This window comes from Rosa chinensis, chromosome 7, assembly GCF_002994745.2.
Source record: "Rosa chinensis cultivar Old Blush chromosome 7, RchiOBHm-V2, whole genome shotgun sequence".
Taxonomy (NCBI): Eukaryota; Viridiplantae; Streptophyta; class Magnoliopsida; order Rosales; family Rosaceae; genus Rosa; species Rosa chinensis.
In genome coordinates, this window is record NC_037094.1 from 26,451,204 (window position 1) to 26,469,421 (window position 18,218).

The window sequence follows — 18,218 nt, forward strand, 5'->3', positions numbered from 1 at the left end:
GCAGTGCAGGCAAGTGCTAAAGAGATGATACATAGTAGAATTGAAAGGGAAATGAGGGAAAACACATTTAACTTAGAACCTGCAGTTTTGTAATAATATTTTGACAAGAACTTGTCAAACAAGATTCTTAAACATCTGAAAATCAGTCGGTTCAAGACTACTTGGCCTGCAAGATTTTGATTACATTCTAGTGGGCTGCATCTTCTTCCTCGCAGAATTTCGTGTATTCTTTAGGACCCAACAAGGATTCTAGTTCTGATGCATTGCTGGGCTTCACCTTGATCATCCATCCATCTTCATATGGGCTTGTATTGATCTTCATTAGAAAATACACCGAATGAGTGTAAACAAAGGAATATGTTGTCAAATACGAATATTTGGCTATGTAATGTTGTCAAATTTTCAATCTGAAAACCGTCCTAAATTTTATTTGGTTGGCTGGTTCAGATCGAGAGTCTAACAACTTAACAAGTCACATTATTGAAAATACAGTTGCGAAATTAAGGAAAAGCAATTACCAAACCAGGTGTTTCACTCAGCTTCGGGTTAACCTCAACAACCTCACCAGAGATTGGGGAATTGACATCACTGGTTGCTTTCACACTTTCAACATTTCCGAAGCTGCTGCTTTGGGAGACTGCTGTACCGGGTTCTGGCAGCTCCACAAACACCACTTCACCAAGATGGTCCTGAAACGAAAAGGCTTCATCTAGTCACTCTATCTGCTACTTCAAACATTACATCACTCGCCAAACTGGCTTACCAAAAGTTTGTTCATCAAATAATATCCGAATATACGCCTGCTCTGAGTTTCATTTATTTCTAGTAGATTAGGTTCTGCAATGTGCACTTCGACATTATTTGGTGACCTTTTCTTCCTTTTCAGACCATAATAAGGTTCAGACTTCAGACTAGTGGAAAAGCTTATATATAGTACATCATTTATTTCTACGCATAACACTAACCTGAGCATGGTCAGTGATACCAATTGTAGCAACTGAGCCTTCATGCTTCACCCATTCATGTGAAGATGCATACTTCAACCCATCCAGAACTGCATATCCAACATAACCCAAAAAAGAACATTACAATTCTTTCAAAGTCTAACCAATGAATACATACCCAAACCCTTAGCTTATTATGTTTCAGAGGTCTGAAATTGCCTATACTAAATTTTCATAACCTACACACTAGAGAGAATAATCATACATGCATTAGCAGCATTATTTGATTCCAGTGAAAAAGATAGGTACTTTATAATCTAGACCACAGTTCTAGTTGACCCTTAGCACTAAAAGTAAAAGAAGACAAAAAAAGCCAATGGTCCAAGTTAAAGAAACTGAGAAGTAGTACCAGTGGAAAAGCATCTGGAGAGAGAAAATGCAGGGGAGAGTTGAGCTTTGGAGGCACCAGAGATTCTGAGTGCATTTGCTGTAGAAGAAGCCCACATTTTCATTGCCATTGTTTTTGCTACGTTATCTCTCTTCTGTGTCTCTGTGAGGTTTGCTTGGGTTATCTCAAACCTCAAAGGCTGTTATGAAAGAAAAGAATAGGGGCACACAGAGTTAGGATATGTCGTTTTATCTTGGATGAATGGTTGGCAACAAGAGCCTCATCCTAAGACACAATACAAAGACCTCATTTGTCTATTTTTTGGGCCTACTAGGGCCTAAATCAGCCCATGTATAGATAGTTGCCTGGATCCCAAATGCGAAACCCAAAATGTGCAGACCCCAAGTAGTAGCCCATAAATGTTTAGGTAAATTGTCTAAAGCAATTTGTCAATAACTTTATTAATTTTTTTTTTTATTGGAAGTGAGGTTGCAAGGCACCTCGGTTACGTTAGCGAGTTAGTAACACACCAGTATTTGGACCGAGTTCCACGAGAGTATCCCAACAAAAACAGACTAATCTCTTGCTGCATGCGCACGAACCCCGAAGGCCCCTCAAACCTGCTAGCCACAAACTGGTAGAAGTTGGGACTCGAACTCTAGATATAGACATTTCATACTAGACAAATCGACTAACCTTACAACACGAGGTGGTTAACTTTATTAAAGTTTTTGAAAAATAATTCAAACGTAGAACAAAAATAGTATTAATGTCCAAAACATAATATATATATATATATATATATATATATATATATATATATATATAATGTATAAACATAAACGTTTAGACCAAAAAACAAAAAACCTACAAAAGCTATCAATACTTGGAAGCCTCAAACCCAACCCAAGACCTCCTTGTTGGTAACTGATCAGGCGCCCTCAACGCTAAACTAGCCACATTGTATAATAGACAAACTATATATATATATATATATATATATATATATATATATAATCACTAGAGCATAGGACCCACCATGCCCCAACGTGATTCCGCCACTGGTTGTTGGGTTTAAGGCTAGTGCTATTTGTGGGTGGGCGTTGGGATTGATTGGATGACCTATTCTTTGTTTGGCGACAATCCCTTCTCATTGTTTTTGTTGGATCTGGCTTAATCTATACATGAGATCCAGAGGTTTTTGACATTCAAATGCGAGACCCGGGATGTATCTGCATTTGGGACCTGGATGAGTCTGATTTTTGGGCTGCAATCTAGACTTAGACTTTGGATTTGAATTATCTTACACGCACCTTCCAACTGAATTGAGGAACTGTATCTAATTCTCATACACCAAAATAATAAAGCGATTCTTTAAAACCTATTTTAAGTGCTATTACCAAAATATTTAAGTGATATTACTTCTTTTTCTTTACAACCTATTTTTCGTGAAGCAAATGATGTGGCCCATAGATTGACACATCTTGCTAGTGTCTCTTACTTATATGATTATTGGTTAGATGAGACTTCTGTGATTATCCATGATGTACTCTATGAGGATTCTTGTACTAGTACTCGAGGTGTAGGTAACACGTCCCCCTCGCTGTACAATCATCCCTCTTATATTAATAATAATAATAACGGACGTGAGGCTGAGTCTCTCAATTAGGCCGGATTCCAAGCTCATTTTCAAAATAATAATAATAAAAATAAAGCGAATATTTTCTAAATACTTAAATAGAGGGATTACTTATTTTCTAAGTGAATCAATAGTTATATTTTATGTATCGTACTTAACCATCTGTAATTCTATTTAAATTATATATTTGGGATACATATTTTACACAAAAGAACAAATTCCTTTGAGAAATTTTGAAACATTAAGCACTCGAACTTCCACAAAAAAAAACTCAAAAATAAAGGGTAGTAGCACTAAGCCCAGACCCACGCCCCAAGACAAAAACGGAGAGCAAAACCCCGACAATCGGACCGTGCAAACTCAAGAACCAATTTAGGCATATGGTATGGCTGAGATTGTAGAGGAAGAGGAGCTGATACCAATCAATCACAGAAACAATGGCGACGACAAGGTTGGGATCGTTGTACGGACCATTGGCCCAGCTCCCCCTTCTCGTCTTCAGCTCCCCTCTTCTATCAGAGTACGTATGTCCTGCCCTCTCTTTCACCCTTCACTCTTTATATATATATGAATGCATGATCATGATCATGATGACGACCCAGATGCTCTGATTGGAAATTTGGTTTGGTTTTCTGTTTTCTGTGCTAATTGATTGATGCCCAGGTTAGAAATTCTTGATTATTTGAAGCCTTTGTGTGATTCCCTGAGTTTGATAGCAATTGGTAGCAGGAAAGTTGCATAATTTGAAACAATGTCGAAGTCTAGCAATTAAGATATTGTCTCGGTTATTCTATTTGCTGATTTCTATAGTGTAGACATGGCCAAACCTGGGTTTCTTCACTTACTTTTGTACTCTCTAGTGTGCCTGGTAGCATTAAGATATTGTATCGGATCTAGTTCAATGAGACTTCACCCGGCCCAGAGAACTTTACGTTGAAAGATTAGGAACTGAAAAGGGTATGTAAAAATTGATTGATGTGATAGAAAACCTCTGGGACTAAAAGGATATGGGTTGTTCTCGACAATGAGGCTTACATGTTGAGCCTGCCTATCGCGGCTTTTCCATCTTGTTGAGTGGTTGGAGTATCTCACAACAGAGAGTGTCAGCTGGTTGGTGTAGGTCAAACTTTGTGCTTAATTTTCTGAACCCTGTAGGTCAGTTAGTGCAGCAATATATGTTCAAAAATTAGAAAAAGGAAAAACTTTCCCACACCAATTAGTCAGGCGTATTGTATTCCTCTTGCATGTTTGCTCTTGTTTGTTTACAACCTTTCTAGCAGCTCCTCTCTCTCAGATGACATTGTGTGTAATATGGTGATATGTGAAAGATATAGTTTACAGTAGAAACTAATTAAGAATGCATTGATTTCTTGCTTTCCATGTTAGAGATAACCCATACTGTAAGTTTCGTATGCTTCTGCTTCAATTGATTTGCACCATTGGAGCTGCTGATAATATTTTAAACAAAATACCTTGCTATGCCATGACACATGTTTTATGCTGTCATAAGAAAATGTGGGTTGCATGTAAACGATTGCTACACATTTCTGGTGCGTAATGGTGAATGGGCGAGGTGTTGGAAAGAGAGATGGTTTGGGGAGACAGCATTTTGTCTTTCATTTCCACGTTTATATACATATCATATCATTGTCATTGTCATTTACCCATAGCTAGGGTGTGTTCTTATCTCTCTAGTATTCCAGTGAGTTGGGACTTTGGGTTAGAAGGAACATGAGAGATTAGGAAGTTCAGGAGCTTATGTGTTTCTTATCTGGGTTAAAAGGGTGCTGTGCTGGTTCATCTAGACAAGACAAGAGAAAGTGGTTGCTGGAGTCATCAGAACTCATCATTCTCACGGAATTTACCAGTTCCTCAATTGATTCCCTCTTCCGTAATATGCTAAGTTCCTTCGAAGGTAAGGGTGTTAGTTGAGTGACCCTGTATTTATTGCTCATGGCAAATACCTGCGACATGGTTCAGAGGAGAAAGGCTTGATGTTTGTTGGTTCCCAGATTGGTGTGTAGTGTGTAGAAATGGTTCTGAATATTTTAACCATTTGTTTACAATGTCCAGTTGAGTTAACTCCATGAAAAAGGGTATCAGGGAGTCTAATCTGAGTTGGGACAACCCAGTAGATTGTGTGGCGTTATTGCATGAAAGATGCAATTTTTTGATGGCGTTATTGCACTGTAATGGCTGTATTTTGGGTCATTTGGATGGGGAGATATAAAAATTTTCGAGAATGTGAAGGGGGACGAGTTGGGGTGTTTGTTGGAAAGTGTTTGCTTTTGGGTATCCCTATGGGGCATGGCTGCATGGTTACTTTGGAATTCAGACAGAGCTCTTTCCGTGCCATTCTTTATAAATAGAATGATTGTGGTTTACTATTGTTTTGCTCGATGCTATCTTTTTCTGAAGAGACTCTATCTTGAGTTGTTGTCTATTTCTGTTATCTAGCATCGTTGTCTTGAGCTACTTCTTTTATTGTATTTTTCTTCCTTTTAATCAAAGTATGTTTCCGTATTATATAATATTGATATTAATAATTAAAGCAATATATGATATAAGTTCTCTGATTTTTATTTTTGGCAAGAGAAAATTATTCTTGCAAGACTGTGAACATTATGTTTTCTGCATTGGAATCATGTTTGGTTGTGCTGTCTCAATTCATGGTGTGGTAGGACATCATGCCTGATATGGGGAAGGGGGACTTCACATATGTAGATTTTCCTGCTTAAAAGGTACCCTTTTGACAAGAACCAAAAGGGATGGCATTGTTGGGGCCCACCTCACAACGTGGTCTGATGATCCGATACATCCGAGTTTTAGATCTGCATTTAAGAATTGTGCCTGCAATTGTCAATTATGCGCTTAGTAAAAAGACTCTGCTCGTCTAGTTTTGTGGGGTAGTGAGATGATTAATTGGTTTCTGGTTTGATTACTCTGTTATAACTTATAAGTATGACCTTCTGGATCTCTTGTCCGCTTTTATTGTATCATTCTGTTGAACAGTTTTTTTTTTTTTTTTTCCAATAAGAAAACTTCTAAATATGATCTGATCTTTTATGAGAAGAAGTGGCGAGTTCGGAGTTTGGATCATTGATTGCATTTAGGTTTGGGCCCACATGTGATCTGTTTTCAAAGGTGCTGTTGAATGCTAATTCAATTATATGTGGGACTCCTGTCAACTGCAACTGGTAGTTGGGTCCTGTATGGGATACAATGGCACAGTTTGAATATTTGGGTTGACTTTGGTTCGGTATGTCTTTCTACTTTTATGTGTGTTTCTTACATCTCCATGTCTAGAAGTTACATAGTGTTATGATTATGTGGAAAATCAGATTGGCCCCATCTGGTGGTTTCTTTGGGATTGTTTCTGCACATTCTTGTTTTATATGCCCAATGATGGAAACTAATTCATCCGAGCAGTGTTTCGTATTTATTTTAAGCCTCCATTTGTTGCACCACTATGACTATCACCAATGCGTGCTGCTGCTGCTTGTTGTTGTTGTTGTTGTTATTGTCCCCATTGTTATTATTATTATTATTATTATTTTTGGTGATGCTCTGGTGGTGTTCCTAAATGTCGAATGGCTTTCAATAAAGCTTCACTGTCTTTGACTTGTTACATATGAGGTCTGAGGGCTCAAAACTTAATGCGGGTTCTTGATTTTGGTGAAGGCAATGGACGACCTGTATTGTCTAAATGTACATAATGCTCGTTATTTTTGTAACCTGTCTCAAGTCTCTGTTTGACCTTAGTAACCTGCTCAAGTCTTCTTTCCTTTTTTCCAGTAATCCTTCTCAGTGGGTACTTGCTAAACTATTAATTGTTGCAATGTGTTATGTATTCTATATCTATGCATGTTCTACAGTTCTGCTTGTGGTTGCTGGGTAGTTTTTCTTTTTGTTTTCAGTTCTGCTTGTAGTCATTCTATATCTAAGTGAACTGATAAGCAGCCTCAGTATAATATTACTCATTCTTATTATCCCTGGATAGAAAACTTATTTGTGGGGGTGGTTCTGTGGTTTAATGTTAGGAGCCTTTTCCTCTCATTTTTGCTATCATCATCATCATCATTTGTGACAGATTCTCTTGCTGGCATGTACGGTTGAAAATCTGAAGGCTTGTTCATAGGCAGTTGATTTTTTTTTTTCCCTTCTAAGATATACTTTTTAAATTGTAAATAACTTTGCTCCTTAGTTATAGACTTATAGTTGTGTTTAAAAGGAATAATGGTTCCTCAAATAGAAAGAACTGGAGGAGTTAGTTTGGGATAGGGGTAAGGTTTTTGCTTCATTGTGGTCTTATTTTTCTCAACATTTGAGAGACTTTTCCCTAGTTTAAAACTTTTTTATTCATGCTGGGATGTTTACCATGGACTGCATGATTCTTTGTTAATTTTCTTTGGTTAAGATTATTCTCTTTCTGAATCTTGGGCAGGTTCTATTCCTGGTTTTGTGTGATTGTGAGTTCTTGTATTCTGTTTTTGTTGGATAAGGTTAGGTTCTTCTGTTTGTATCAAAAAACATATAATGCTTTGGATTTGTTCCTTTCAAAACACTGTCAAGTATTTGTATCTGGGGTTCCGACTTATTCTCTCGTGCTTTCTGAAAGATCTGTAGCAGCACCAAAATGTGTGAGAGAATTTCTCGTCAGAATGCTAATGTGTATAAAGAGTTTAGTGTTTATTGTAATTTCATTGCATGTAGTTATATGGACTTTACATGTCCAATAGCATTTATGTGCAAAATGTAAAGGGGTGTGTCATTGCATATCAGAATAATGTGGTTGCACTTTTTGTCTTTAACAGGTGCTTGACTTGAGAAAATTGATAGCTGAAAAGTATCAGTTACCATTAGAGAAGTTGAGGCTTATTATGCGAGGCAATGTGTTGCATGACAGCAAAAGTGGGCAAGATGTGAATCTCCAACTCAAGGATGGCGGTACTGGTCTTATTATTTTTGTAGTCCCTTTTATATTTATTTTTCTCAATAATTAATATAAGCTTTGCTTGATTTTGTTGCTTCTTTAATTGTGGAAATTGCTCGGAGTTTCACAGTATATTTGTCCTACTCTATTAGAATTTGAAATGGTTGTCTGTGAAACTACTGACCACCTTTTTACTTAATCAACTACTTCGGTGCAATTATACCTGCAATACTTCCCTGGATCCCTTCAAGACTCCCAAGTCAAGCTTGTTTGGAAGAGAGTAGTACTGGTTACGTTCAGGAAATCCCTTGTTGCACCCCCATTTTTACTTCTCAGAAAAAGTACTTACAATTCAGATTTTGATTTAAGAAAGTTAAATATATCTTGATTTAATGAATATATATCACTGGAAAAAAATATAGTCACCTGACTCACCTCCTTTATTCGTTTGGAACAACAGTTAGTACTTGCCAACAGTTTGTAAATAGGTGTCAAATTGCATAGGCCAATGTAGAGACAGCAATTTCTTAGTCAAGACTGCAGTTTTGGCATTAGTAGTGGCAGTGAATTTATTATCATATTTTTGTTCTTTGCTAGATTCTCTTATCGTTGCTGTCAAACCAAAGCCACCTTCTAAGCATCTTCGGGATGGACTTGACGAGGACGACGACGAAGATGATCTGGTACAAATCTGATTGAATTGGTTATCCAACTGAAAAGAGTTAATATCATGTTCAAGCACCGTATTTAATGGTCTTTCCTTGATGTTTATTACCAGAAGTTTCAGCTTCCCCAATCATCAAGCCGGTGGAAGAGGAGAGTATATGCTGTTCTACATGATAAGTTGAAGCTTCCTGGTGGGCAACTAGGCATAAGTTGAACAGTTTGTAAAACTAAACTGTAACAGTCCACATGACTGACGTAACCTCGTTTATGTTTTCAATGCTAGATATCCTTTTGATGGCCATTTTCTCTCTCAGTTTGAAGATGTGGGTAATTATCATTATGTGGTTTATATTGGCACCTGTGGCCCACCAATGGGATCTTGGCCCTTTATATGTAAGTTTTCTCTCTCTTTTAGTTCCTACTGTTTATTAATGCTGTGCCTCTTTCTCTAACAGTTATTTACAGCAGATACTCCTAAACTTGAATTGAATGTCTGCCATTAAATGATCTTTTTTTTGTCTTATTATTAAGTCGTTGTTTGTTACTGCTATTTATTCAGATACTTGGCACCGGTTTTGGTGTCATTCTTCTGAATCTAGGACAGCGGAAGCCTGGCGATGTCAGGTATGCACTCTATTTCTTGATCCTCATCCCATCACTTTCTTCCCCTCTTTCCTGTTGTGTGTATGTGTAATCTCTGTAATTATCTTCTGTGGATGTCACTACACAGATGAAAATCTTTTTGCATTAGTTTACCTTTCAATAAATATATAAATGAACAATGTCAATTGCTCATTTAATTTTTCTGTGTCTTATTCCGTGGTATATTATGCAGTGCATATTCGATTTTCAATGAAGATTTTAGAGAGCTTCCAGGAACCCTTAATGCAGAACGTCTTGATGGGGACATACGGACAGGTCAGATTTGAGCGTGGTATAGACCATTTGGAATCACATCTAAGATCGCCCCATGTTGTCCACCCGCAGTACTGAAGTTTATACATCGAACCAGGAAATATGTGCAATTATGTTCTTTTTATGCTTTGTAGGGTTTTTGAGTAGATTGTAAGGTTAGAAGTCTCTGTTTACTTAACTCCCCTGATAAACTAAAAACAGTAATAACCTTGTATATACAATTTCGAAGTGAAATATCTTCTGTAAATGACTGAAGAGGTTGAACCCAATTTTGGAAATAGCATTTAGCTTTCATAGACCTCTCAGAATTATGCTTTGTATATATTGTTGGAGACATCCAAAATGGGATTAGTTTATGCTTGAAAGTTGACTTCAGATATGCTAGATGCATAATGTAGCAGTGGCACAGTGCCTTCTATTCACATCCTACATGACATGATCGAAATCACTTTTGCAATTTTCTTTGCTATGCTGGTGGTTAACGGGTGAACCGAAACCATATACTTACATACAGGTCGCCAGCACCGGAACAAATTAGTTCTTACGACGGGGTCGCTTGCCCCATTGACCTCATACTCATACCGGCTCCCTCACAGTGGTCACTAGAAATGTGTAGTGATTGTCTATATTTATGGTCGCCGAAAACTGGAGGCCTACCGATTTATAGGTGATGTACCACTTACAAGTATGCAGAACCACTAACAAAGGCTACGAATCACAAAATGTTTTGCTTGACGAGTCTCATTCCTTGATGTTTGTTATAGTGAAAAGGTTTCATATATATATATGAATGGGCCAACTGTCTTAATTTCAGCCTATAGCAGACGGCAATGGCAATCGCCAAATCTGGGTCACGTAATAATGTGACTAAATTGAAAGATCTATCTGCATATACAAGTTAATCTTATAGGGAAAATTTTACGATACATTAAGATAGAAATACATCAAGTAAATTAGATTTGATATAGAGGTAGATTGACTCAATAATAAGTAGACTAACTTAACTTGATTTCAAATTAATTTATCTCTGTACCGAGTTAACCTATCTTTGTGTCGAACTAATTTACTTGACGTATCAGTAAATTTATGTACAGTAGACGAACTCATGTTATAGCAGCGATGTGTTTTGAAATGGTTATTGACCTTTTTTGATGATTTCAAACTAAAGTTTGAGCTTCTTTTCCTTTCTTCCCTTTTTAGTTTTCGTCGTTACTACAGTGGCTTTGGACAAATTGAGCCTTTTGATACTCTAAGGTCCCCCCACTAGAACAAAGACAAATAAGAAAAAATGTCGTCAACCCAGAAAAATCAAACCTCTCACTCTCTCATTGTCTCATCAAATTTAAATAAAACACAGATCGATTGGAATCTGGACTAGGTCTATCTCCAGATGTTGTATATACTTGGTAAACTTTTATTGTCAAACTGTTATGACGTATAAATTTTTTTCTCCTTTTTCTTTGAAAAAATATATTATTCTGTTGTTAAACCGTCAACGTTTACTAACTAATTTTTTGGTTAAATTAGAAGCCTAATTCTAATCCAATTTATTGTCTTCCCTCATCACTTGGGCAAACCTAACAACAGGCTAACAGTAACCCTAATGCTCAAAATTAAGCAGGGCTGGCTCTAATTACCATCCCTGCCGGAACCGACCGAAAACCGGCGGTGTCGGCGCCGACAAAGTCGGTAACTGAAGAGTCGGCACGGTACTACCGTACCGGAGCAACTTTTTCGGCTCTGTAGTGGTACAGCCAATCGCAAAGGTTCGATGATACCGAACCAGCCGATATAGATGTTTCTGGATTTAATTCCAAAAAATACTCCCCTCTTGCGTCTGTCAAGGATCAAACCCTTGCCATTCTCGCTACAAACTCAAGCCACTTACCACTAGGCCACAAGCTTTCTTTGTTATTTGATGCGCATAACTAAACAAATATACTTGAATCAGAAATCACGAAAATTAACAACTCTTTCTTGTCTTCTACTTCGAGACATTTCTCTTTCTTCGTTCTTTCACAGTCTCTTCCTCCTATGTTTTCTTTCTCTCTGCACACTCTCTCTCTCTCTCTCTCTCTCTCTCTCTCTCTCTCTCTCTCTCTCTCTCTCTTCATTTCTGACTTTTGTTCTTCTCATATTCTTATTCTTGTTCTTCTTCCTCCATTTTCTCATCATTTTTCTTCTTTTCTCTATTCTTCCACCTCTGTGCTCTTCCTTCTTTCTGTTTCTTCTTCCTCCTCATACTACAATCCTCATCTCCTTCTTCGGATTTTATCTCTGCAGTCCTCTAAATTCTGACGATCGAAATTTTCAAATACCGGTCAAAACCGACCGTTGAATGCGGTAACCGCAAGCTTCGGTAACCGAAAGCTCCGGCACGGCTACGACAACACATTTGGCGAAACTGAAGAGTTTCGGTCGGTATTCAGCTGACGTCAAAAACTCCGGCAACCGTACCACGGCCAGCCCTAAAATTAAGTAATCTTTGTACGGTACATCTAAAATAGCATCTAGCAGAATCGCTTTGGTAGGGTTGAGACCCACAACGCCTTTGGGTTATATTGACATCCTGCACTTAAAAAAAGAAGTAGAAAAAGAAATAAATATGGTGATAATTTGATTCTTCGTCGCTTCAGCATCTTCCTTAGTGGAGATCTATTCTGACACCATCTTTAGTGCCATGCATTTTAAGCACGGATTCCATCTTCCGACACCATGATTTTGGCTTAAGGTCCAGTTCGAGTAAACCATGGATCTTGATCAGAGTTGCTTGGTAATTCAGTCATGATCAACTAGGATTGCAATATGACTTAATAAATTTGTAACTATATGGTTGTAAGTTCCAATAAACCAAACACACTTAACATGAGGAAAAATAAACCAAACACACTTAACATGAGCGCAAAATAAACCAAACACACTTAACATGAGATATGTTGACACTTGACACTAGGACTGTCAATGGGTTGTGTCGGGTGAATGTATTTATCGTGTCGCAGGAGACAAACCCAAACCCAACCCATTTAATAATCATGTCAAAAATTTATACATAAACCCAACCTATTTATTAAACGGGTTACCCGTTTCCAACCTGCTTAACCCATTTAATAAATAGGTCGTGTCGTGACAAAATGACCAATTTAAGGGTTAACAATGCGACCCATTTAACTAAAAAAAATGCATAAATTGATTAAATTCACTAAAAACTCCACAAGACGAAGAATATAAATAATTATATATAATTCAATCCAATGATTATAAAGCAAAATATTTCAAATTCTCTAATCTTATGATTAAATACTCCCAACGTCCAAAATTTCAAGATGAAGTATAGCATAATCGGGTTATACGGGTTCACTTCGTGTTGGCGAGTTGACTCATGACCGACCCATTTATTAAATGGGTCATGGCGGATTGACCCACGACTGACCCGCTTTTTAATCATGCGGGTTCAACCCGCTTTATTTCTTGTGGGTTGTGAATCGTGTTATCGGGTCGTGTCAGAATTGATAGCCCTACTTGACACCATAAACCTTTCAAAATAAGTCAATTGCGGGAACAATTTGCCATAAAAATGAAGTACAGAATGAAGCCTTGTGTTGTTAAACTGTCAGCATCTACATACATTTAGACAAAAAATCATTTCATCGAAAAGTAAGATGGGGGCAACATTTCTAAATCAACCATATAACGTTTTGACCATGCAAAGAGACTAAAACCGATTTCTGTTTAAAATTTTGAAATTTAGTTCCGACAATAAATGCAAGACGAGATTCTATTCTCTAAAATAATAAATTTCAAAATGTGTTGTTCAAATTTGTCTTGTCTAGGTACGTAGCATGAGCATGATTAATCATTATACATGTAGTGGTGCATGTAGGTTAAACATAGTTGGTTAACCTACATGCACCACTGTAGTCATTCTATCCCTTTTCTTGTCAAACTGTTATGACGTATAGATTGTTTTCTCATTTTTCTTTGAAAAAATATATTATTATGTTGATAAACCGTCAACATTTACTAACTAATTTTTTGGTTAAATTAGAAGCCTAATTCTAATCCAATTTATTGCCTTCCCTCATCACTTGGGCGAACCTAACAGGCTAACAGTAACCCTAATGCTCAAAACTAAGTAATCTTTGTACGGTACATCTAAAATGGCATCTAGCAGAATCGCTTTGGTAGGGTTGAGACCCACAATGCCTTTGGGTTATATTGACATCCTACACTTAAAGAAGTAGAAAAAGAAATAAATATGGTGATAATTTGATTCTTCGTCGCTTCAGCATCTTCCTCGATGGAGATCTATTCCAACACCATCTTTAGTCTCATGCATTTTAAGCACGGATTCCATCTTCCGACACCATGGTTTTGGCTTAAGGTCCAATTCGAGTAAACCATGGATCTTGATCAGAGTTGCTTGGTAATTCAGTCATGATCAACTAGGATTCCAATATGACTTAATAAATTTGTAACTATATGGTTGTAAGTTGCAATAAACCAAACACACTTAACATGAGATATGTTGACACCATAAACCCTTCAAAATAAGTCAATTGCGTGAACAATTTGCTATAAAAATGAAGTACAGAATGAAGCCTTGAGTTGTTAAACTGTCAGCATCTACATACATTTAGACAAAAAATCATTTCATCGAAAAGTAAGATGGAGGCAACATTTCCGAATCAACCATATAATGTTTTGACCATGCAAAGAGACTAAAACTGATTTCTATTTAAAATTTTGAAATTTAGTTCCGACAATAAATGCGAGACTAGATTCTATTCTCTAAAATAATAAAATTCAAAATGTGTTGTTAAAATTTGTCTTGTCTAGGTATGTAGCATGAGCATGATTAGTCATTATACATGTAGTGGTCCATGTAGGTTAAACTTTCAATTTGTTTTAAAGAAAAATGAAAATGTGGTGGTTCGATCGATTTCAAGATTTTCAAAGTGGGTTTTGAGTGGTTGTTGCACTGCCAATTAATCCTTGATGGCACGTAACATGGATCAAAGTCAACCATCTGCCGATCACAAATCACCCTTTTCTTCCTCCTAAAATCGATGCACTAAATCCATCACCCCACTCACTCCACTTAAACCTATTCAATATATATATATATATATATATATATATATGCACCTTGATTAATGAAATGATTGAGTTTATTTTACTTTTCGTTCATTTATATGAAGATATAGTTTACTTATTTATCATAGCTTTGGCTCTTATGGTTTCAAGTTTGGTTATATATTCTAATCACCATTAGTAAGCGGTTAATTACGCGGTCACGATTTCGTATCATGTAAAAACTTTTATCTATTAGTTACATTATTGTGAAAGGAGATTTTTTCACATTTCAAACAATTATAGATGAGAACAATTAGGATATGAGATTTTGAAATAAAGAGTCCTATCGGTGAATATGGTGTGTCACGTGGCATGATTATCACTCAGCACGAAGAATAGGCCTAAGCAAAACATGTTTCATAAGGACTTTAAGATTAGTTAGAATAGACTATGTGATCAAGACCTGACAAAAAATGAGTATAACTCACGATCATGGGCGAAGAAATTAAACAAATTTCAAACACGGATTTAGGTTTGACCCGCATCTCAAATCTTGATTTGAGTAGTATATCAGCAATGCACAGCACAACCACCTTTTAGGAAACTACCCTCAAATAGAAACCAGAACTTGCCCACCAAAAACATATCCATCAACCATCGAGGACTTAGCTGCTAGGACTAACTGCATCCTTAGATACAAAGACACTATTACTCTAACATGAATGCACCCATGACCTAATTGAGATCGAATTTGCAAGCCCAACATTAGGTCAAATGTCAAAATGTAGGAAGACCAGAGACAAAAATATGTAGCTATTGCAAACCAAAAGACCTAAATCGAGCTTGTGCAATTGCCGCAGTGATTGACTCTTGTCGTTGCTAGGTTCTAGTTTAAGTTTCAGGTTTTGTCGGATTTCTAGCCTAAATAACAATATTTGACTTTCCGGCCACCGCTAGTACAATTAAAGCTTGCTTCGTCTTTTCTCTTGGGCTGAATCGTTTAAGCTCTAAAGGAGTGTGCGTTATCACTAGCGGTTATCACTTAATGTTATGGTTTAGCAAACATGTATGAACAGTATATGTTCCTTTCGTCTATGAAATTTTTAGCAGTTCCTCAATTGAGTACATTGTTGTTGAAGGCTCACTAGTTTTTCATTCGGTGTCTTTGCTACATATTGTCTTCTAAGGAGCATATTTAGTGACGCAATCGGAAGTAACTTGGACTTGCTATAGATCCTAAACAATAATTCTGGAGTCCACCAGAGAAATTTATGATAGTAATATGAAAAACAGGTTATGCAGCCGTTTAAAGTTGCTTATATAAGAGAAATGAAACCCTAGAGCGTCTAACAATGAATCCTAAAAGCCCACGAATTAAAACAAAACAAATCCAAATTGAATTAGAAAACCTAAATTGCTGGAAAAATAGTAAATTGCAGTTTTGAGGCCCGAAACTACGTCGGAAGGTATAGCAACTGGCATTTTGACACTGAATGAAAAATTTGCAGCAAACCAATTTTTCATTTTTTGTGATGAAAGGCTCTTCGATTCTAGTCATCATCCGTTCTACATCATTTAGTCCTTTTAAATGGGGTATTAGTTGATTTTTTTTAGTTAGCTTGACCCGTCAAATATTGGTTCAAATTAACTTTGAAATATAATGTATGAGTCATTTTAATTTTGTATGTTGGTTTCTATTAACAAAAACCCCACACTATAATATCATATTTGTTTTAGGGAATCAGAAATTGAGAGAAAATTGTTGTGTATTCTCATTGATAATAGGGGTCTCTTTATATAAATGATTACAATGTATAGAATCCGAATCATACAAGGAAAGGTAATCATACATTGAATAGGAATATCTAGATCCTTCTAATTTAACCCTATTACCACTACGTCAAGTAACTTAGGGTTTAGGCCAAACACAAATAGAGATTTACTTGAAACTCCCCCTTGTGTTGCCCAAACGCGGTGCTTCTTTCATTGCCTATCTAAAAACTTTGCCGAGTAAAAAAAACCCAGTGGGACTAAAATAACCTCGGTCGAAGGGGAAAAAGAGCACAACACACCCTTCACGCTTCAAGACTAACATGAAGACATCTCCCCCTGATGACTACGATCATGGGAGTTCAGATAATTTTCGCAAGCCAATTCTTGACACATGTCTCTCGAACGTGGATTTGGGCAATGACTTAGTAAACAAGTCTGCCACATTGTCCTCAGATCTAACCTGGTTTACTTTGATCTTGAGGAGCTTCCGTTGTTGCTGATTGTAGAAGAATTTGGGCGATATGTGCTTGGTGTTGTCGCATTTGATGTAGCCTTGCTTCATTTGTTCAATGTAAGCAGCATTATCCTCATAAATGCTCGTTGGCTCATATGTGATAGACTTCAGACCACAATTGCCTCGAACATGCGTAACTATGGATCGAAGCCATATATATTCACGAACTGCTTCGTAAAGAGCAATAATCTCTGCATGATTCGAAGAGGTAGCGACTAAGGTCTGTTTTGTAGACCTCCAAGATATCGCGGTCTTTCCCATGGTGAATACATAACCAGTTTGGAAGTGACCTTTATGTGGGTCAAAGAGGTACCCAGCATCAGCAAAACCTTCCAAAAACACTTATATCATTTTGGGATGGGTAGAGGGAACGCAGTCCACCCTATGTGGCATCCCTTGCACTTGATAGCTAGGTCTGAAACCATCGTCTCTCTGTAGGGATAGAACAATCCCATATCAATCGTACCACTTAGGTATCGAAAGATATCTTTAACACCAGTCCAATGGTGTCGTGTTGGCGCAGAGCTATATCTAACTAACAAGTTCACAGCGAATGAGATGTCTGGTCTTGTGCATTGTGCTAAGTACAATAATGCGCCTATTGCACTTAGGTAAGGCACTTTTGCCTCTATCACTTCTTCATCGTCATCTTTTGGAGGAAATGGATCCTTCTTTGGATCAAGACTACAGACGACCATTGGGGTGCTTGAAAGCTTAATCTTGTCAGTGTTGAAACGCCTAAGCATCTTTTGGGTATAAGCTGATTGATACCATCTCTATGGTGCTCAAGTTCCAAACTGAGGCAAAACCGTTCTTTCCCAAGATCTTTCATCTCAAACTCGGATTTCAAGTGTTCAGTGGTTTCCCTTAGCTCTTTAAGGGTGCCAATTATGTTCATGTCATCGACATAAACCGCAACTATTGCAAATCCGGAACTTGTCTTTTTTATGAACACACATGGGCATGGTTCATTGTTGACATATCCCTTACCAATCAAGTAGTCACTTAGACGGTTATACCATATCCGTCCGGATTGTTTCAATCCATATAGTGAGCGTTTCAACCTTATAGCAAACGCGCTCCGTGGTTTAGAGCCACTTGATTTGGGTAACTGAAGTCCATCAGGAACCTTCATGTATATTTCTGTATCTAGATCTCCATATAGATACGTAGTAACCACGTCCATAAGCTGCATGTTCAATTTTTCGGAAACTACCAAACTAAAAAGGTAGCGGAACGTTATGACGTCCATTACTGGAGAATAGGTCTCCTCGTAGTCGATTCCAGGGTGTTGTGAGAAGCCTTGCGCCACAAGGCGAGCTTTGTATCTTACAATCTCATTTCTCTCATTACGCTTTCAAACGAATACCCAT

At 37.3% G+C, this 18,218-nt stretch overlaps 2 protein-coding genes across 3 annotated transcripts; one reads left to right on the top strand and one right to left on the bottom strand.

Annotated features, from left to right (window-relative positions):
* Positions 1–66: 66 nt before the first annotated feature.
* On the bottom strand, positions 67–1,551 carry LOC112179987 (glycine cleavage system H protein, mitochondrial). The gene is made up of 4 exons (XM_024318467.2): positions 1,354–1,551; positions 966–1,054; positions 519–689; positions 67–316 (listed from the first exon to the last, which is right to left on the bottom strand). The coding sequence occupies exons 1-4, from the start codon at positions 1,460–1,462 to the stop codon at positions 188–190; spliced, it is 498 nt and encodes a 165-aa protein (XP_024174235.1). The 5' UTR covers positions 1,463–1,551; the 3' UTR covers positions 67–187.
* A 1,688-nt stretch (positions 1,552–3,239) lies between these two features.
* Positions 3,240–9,850, top strand: LOC112175200. Of its 2 annotated transcripts, none has more exons than XM_024312864.2 (7): positions 3,240–3,491; positions 7,786–7,918; positions 8,502–8,587; positions 8,683–8,761; positions 8,854–8,963; positions 9,130–9,194; positions 9,406–9,844. In XM_024312864.2, the coding sequence occupies exons 1-7, from the start codon at positions 3,357–3,359 to the stop codon at positions 9,497–9,499; spliced, it is 702 nt and encodes a 233-aa protein (XP_024168632.1). In that variant the 5' UTR covers positions 3,240–3,356; the 3' UTR covers positions 9,500–9,844. The 2 variants fall into 2 exon arrangements, with proteins under 2 accessions (XP_024168632.1, XP_024168633.1); XM_024312865.2 differs by having other exon boundaries at positions 3,259–3,495; positions 9,406–9,850.
* Positions 9,851–18,218: the final 8,368 nt, after the last annotated feature.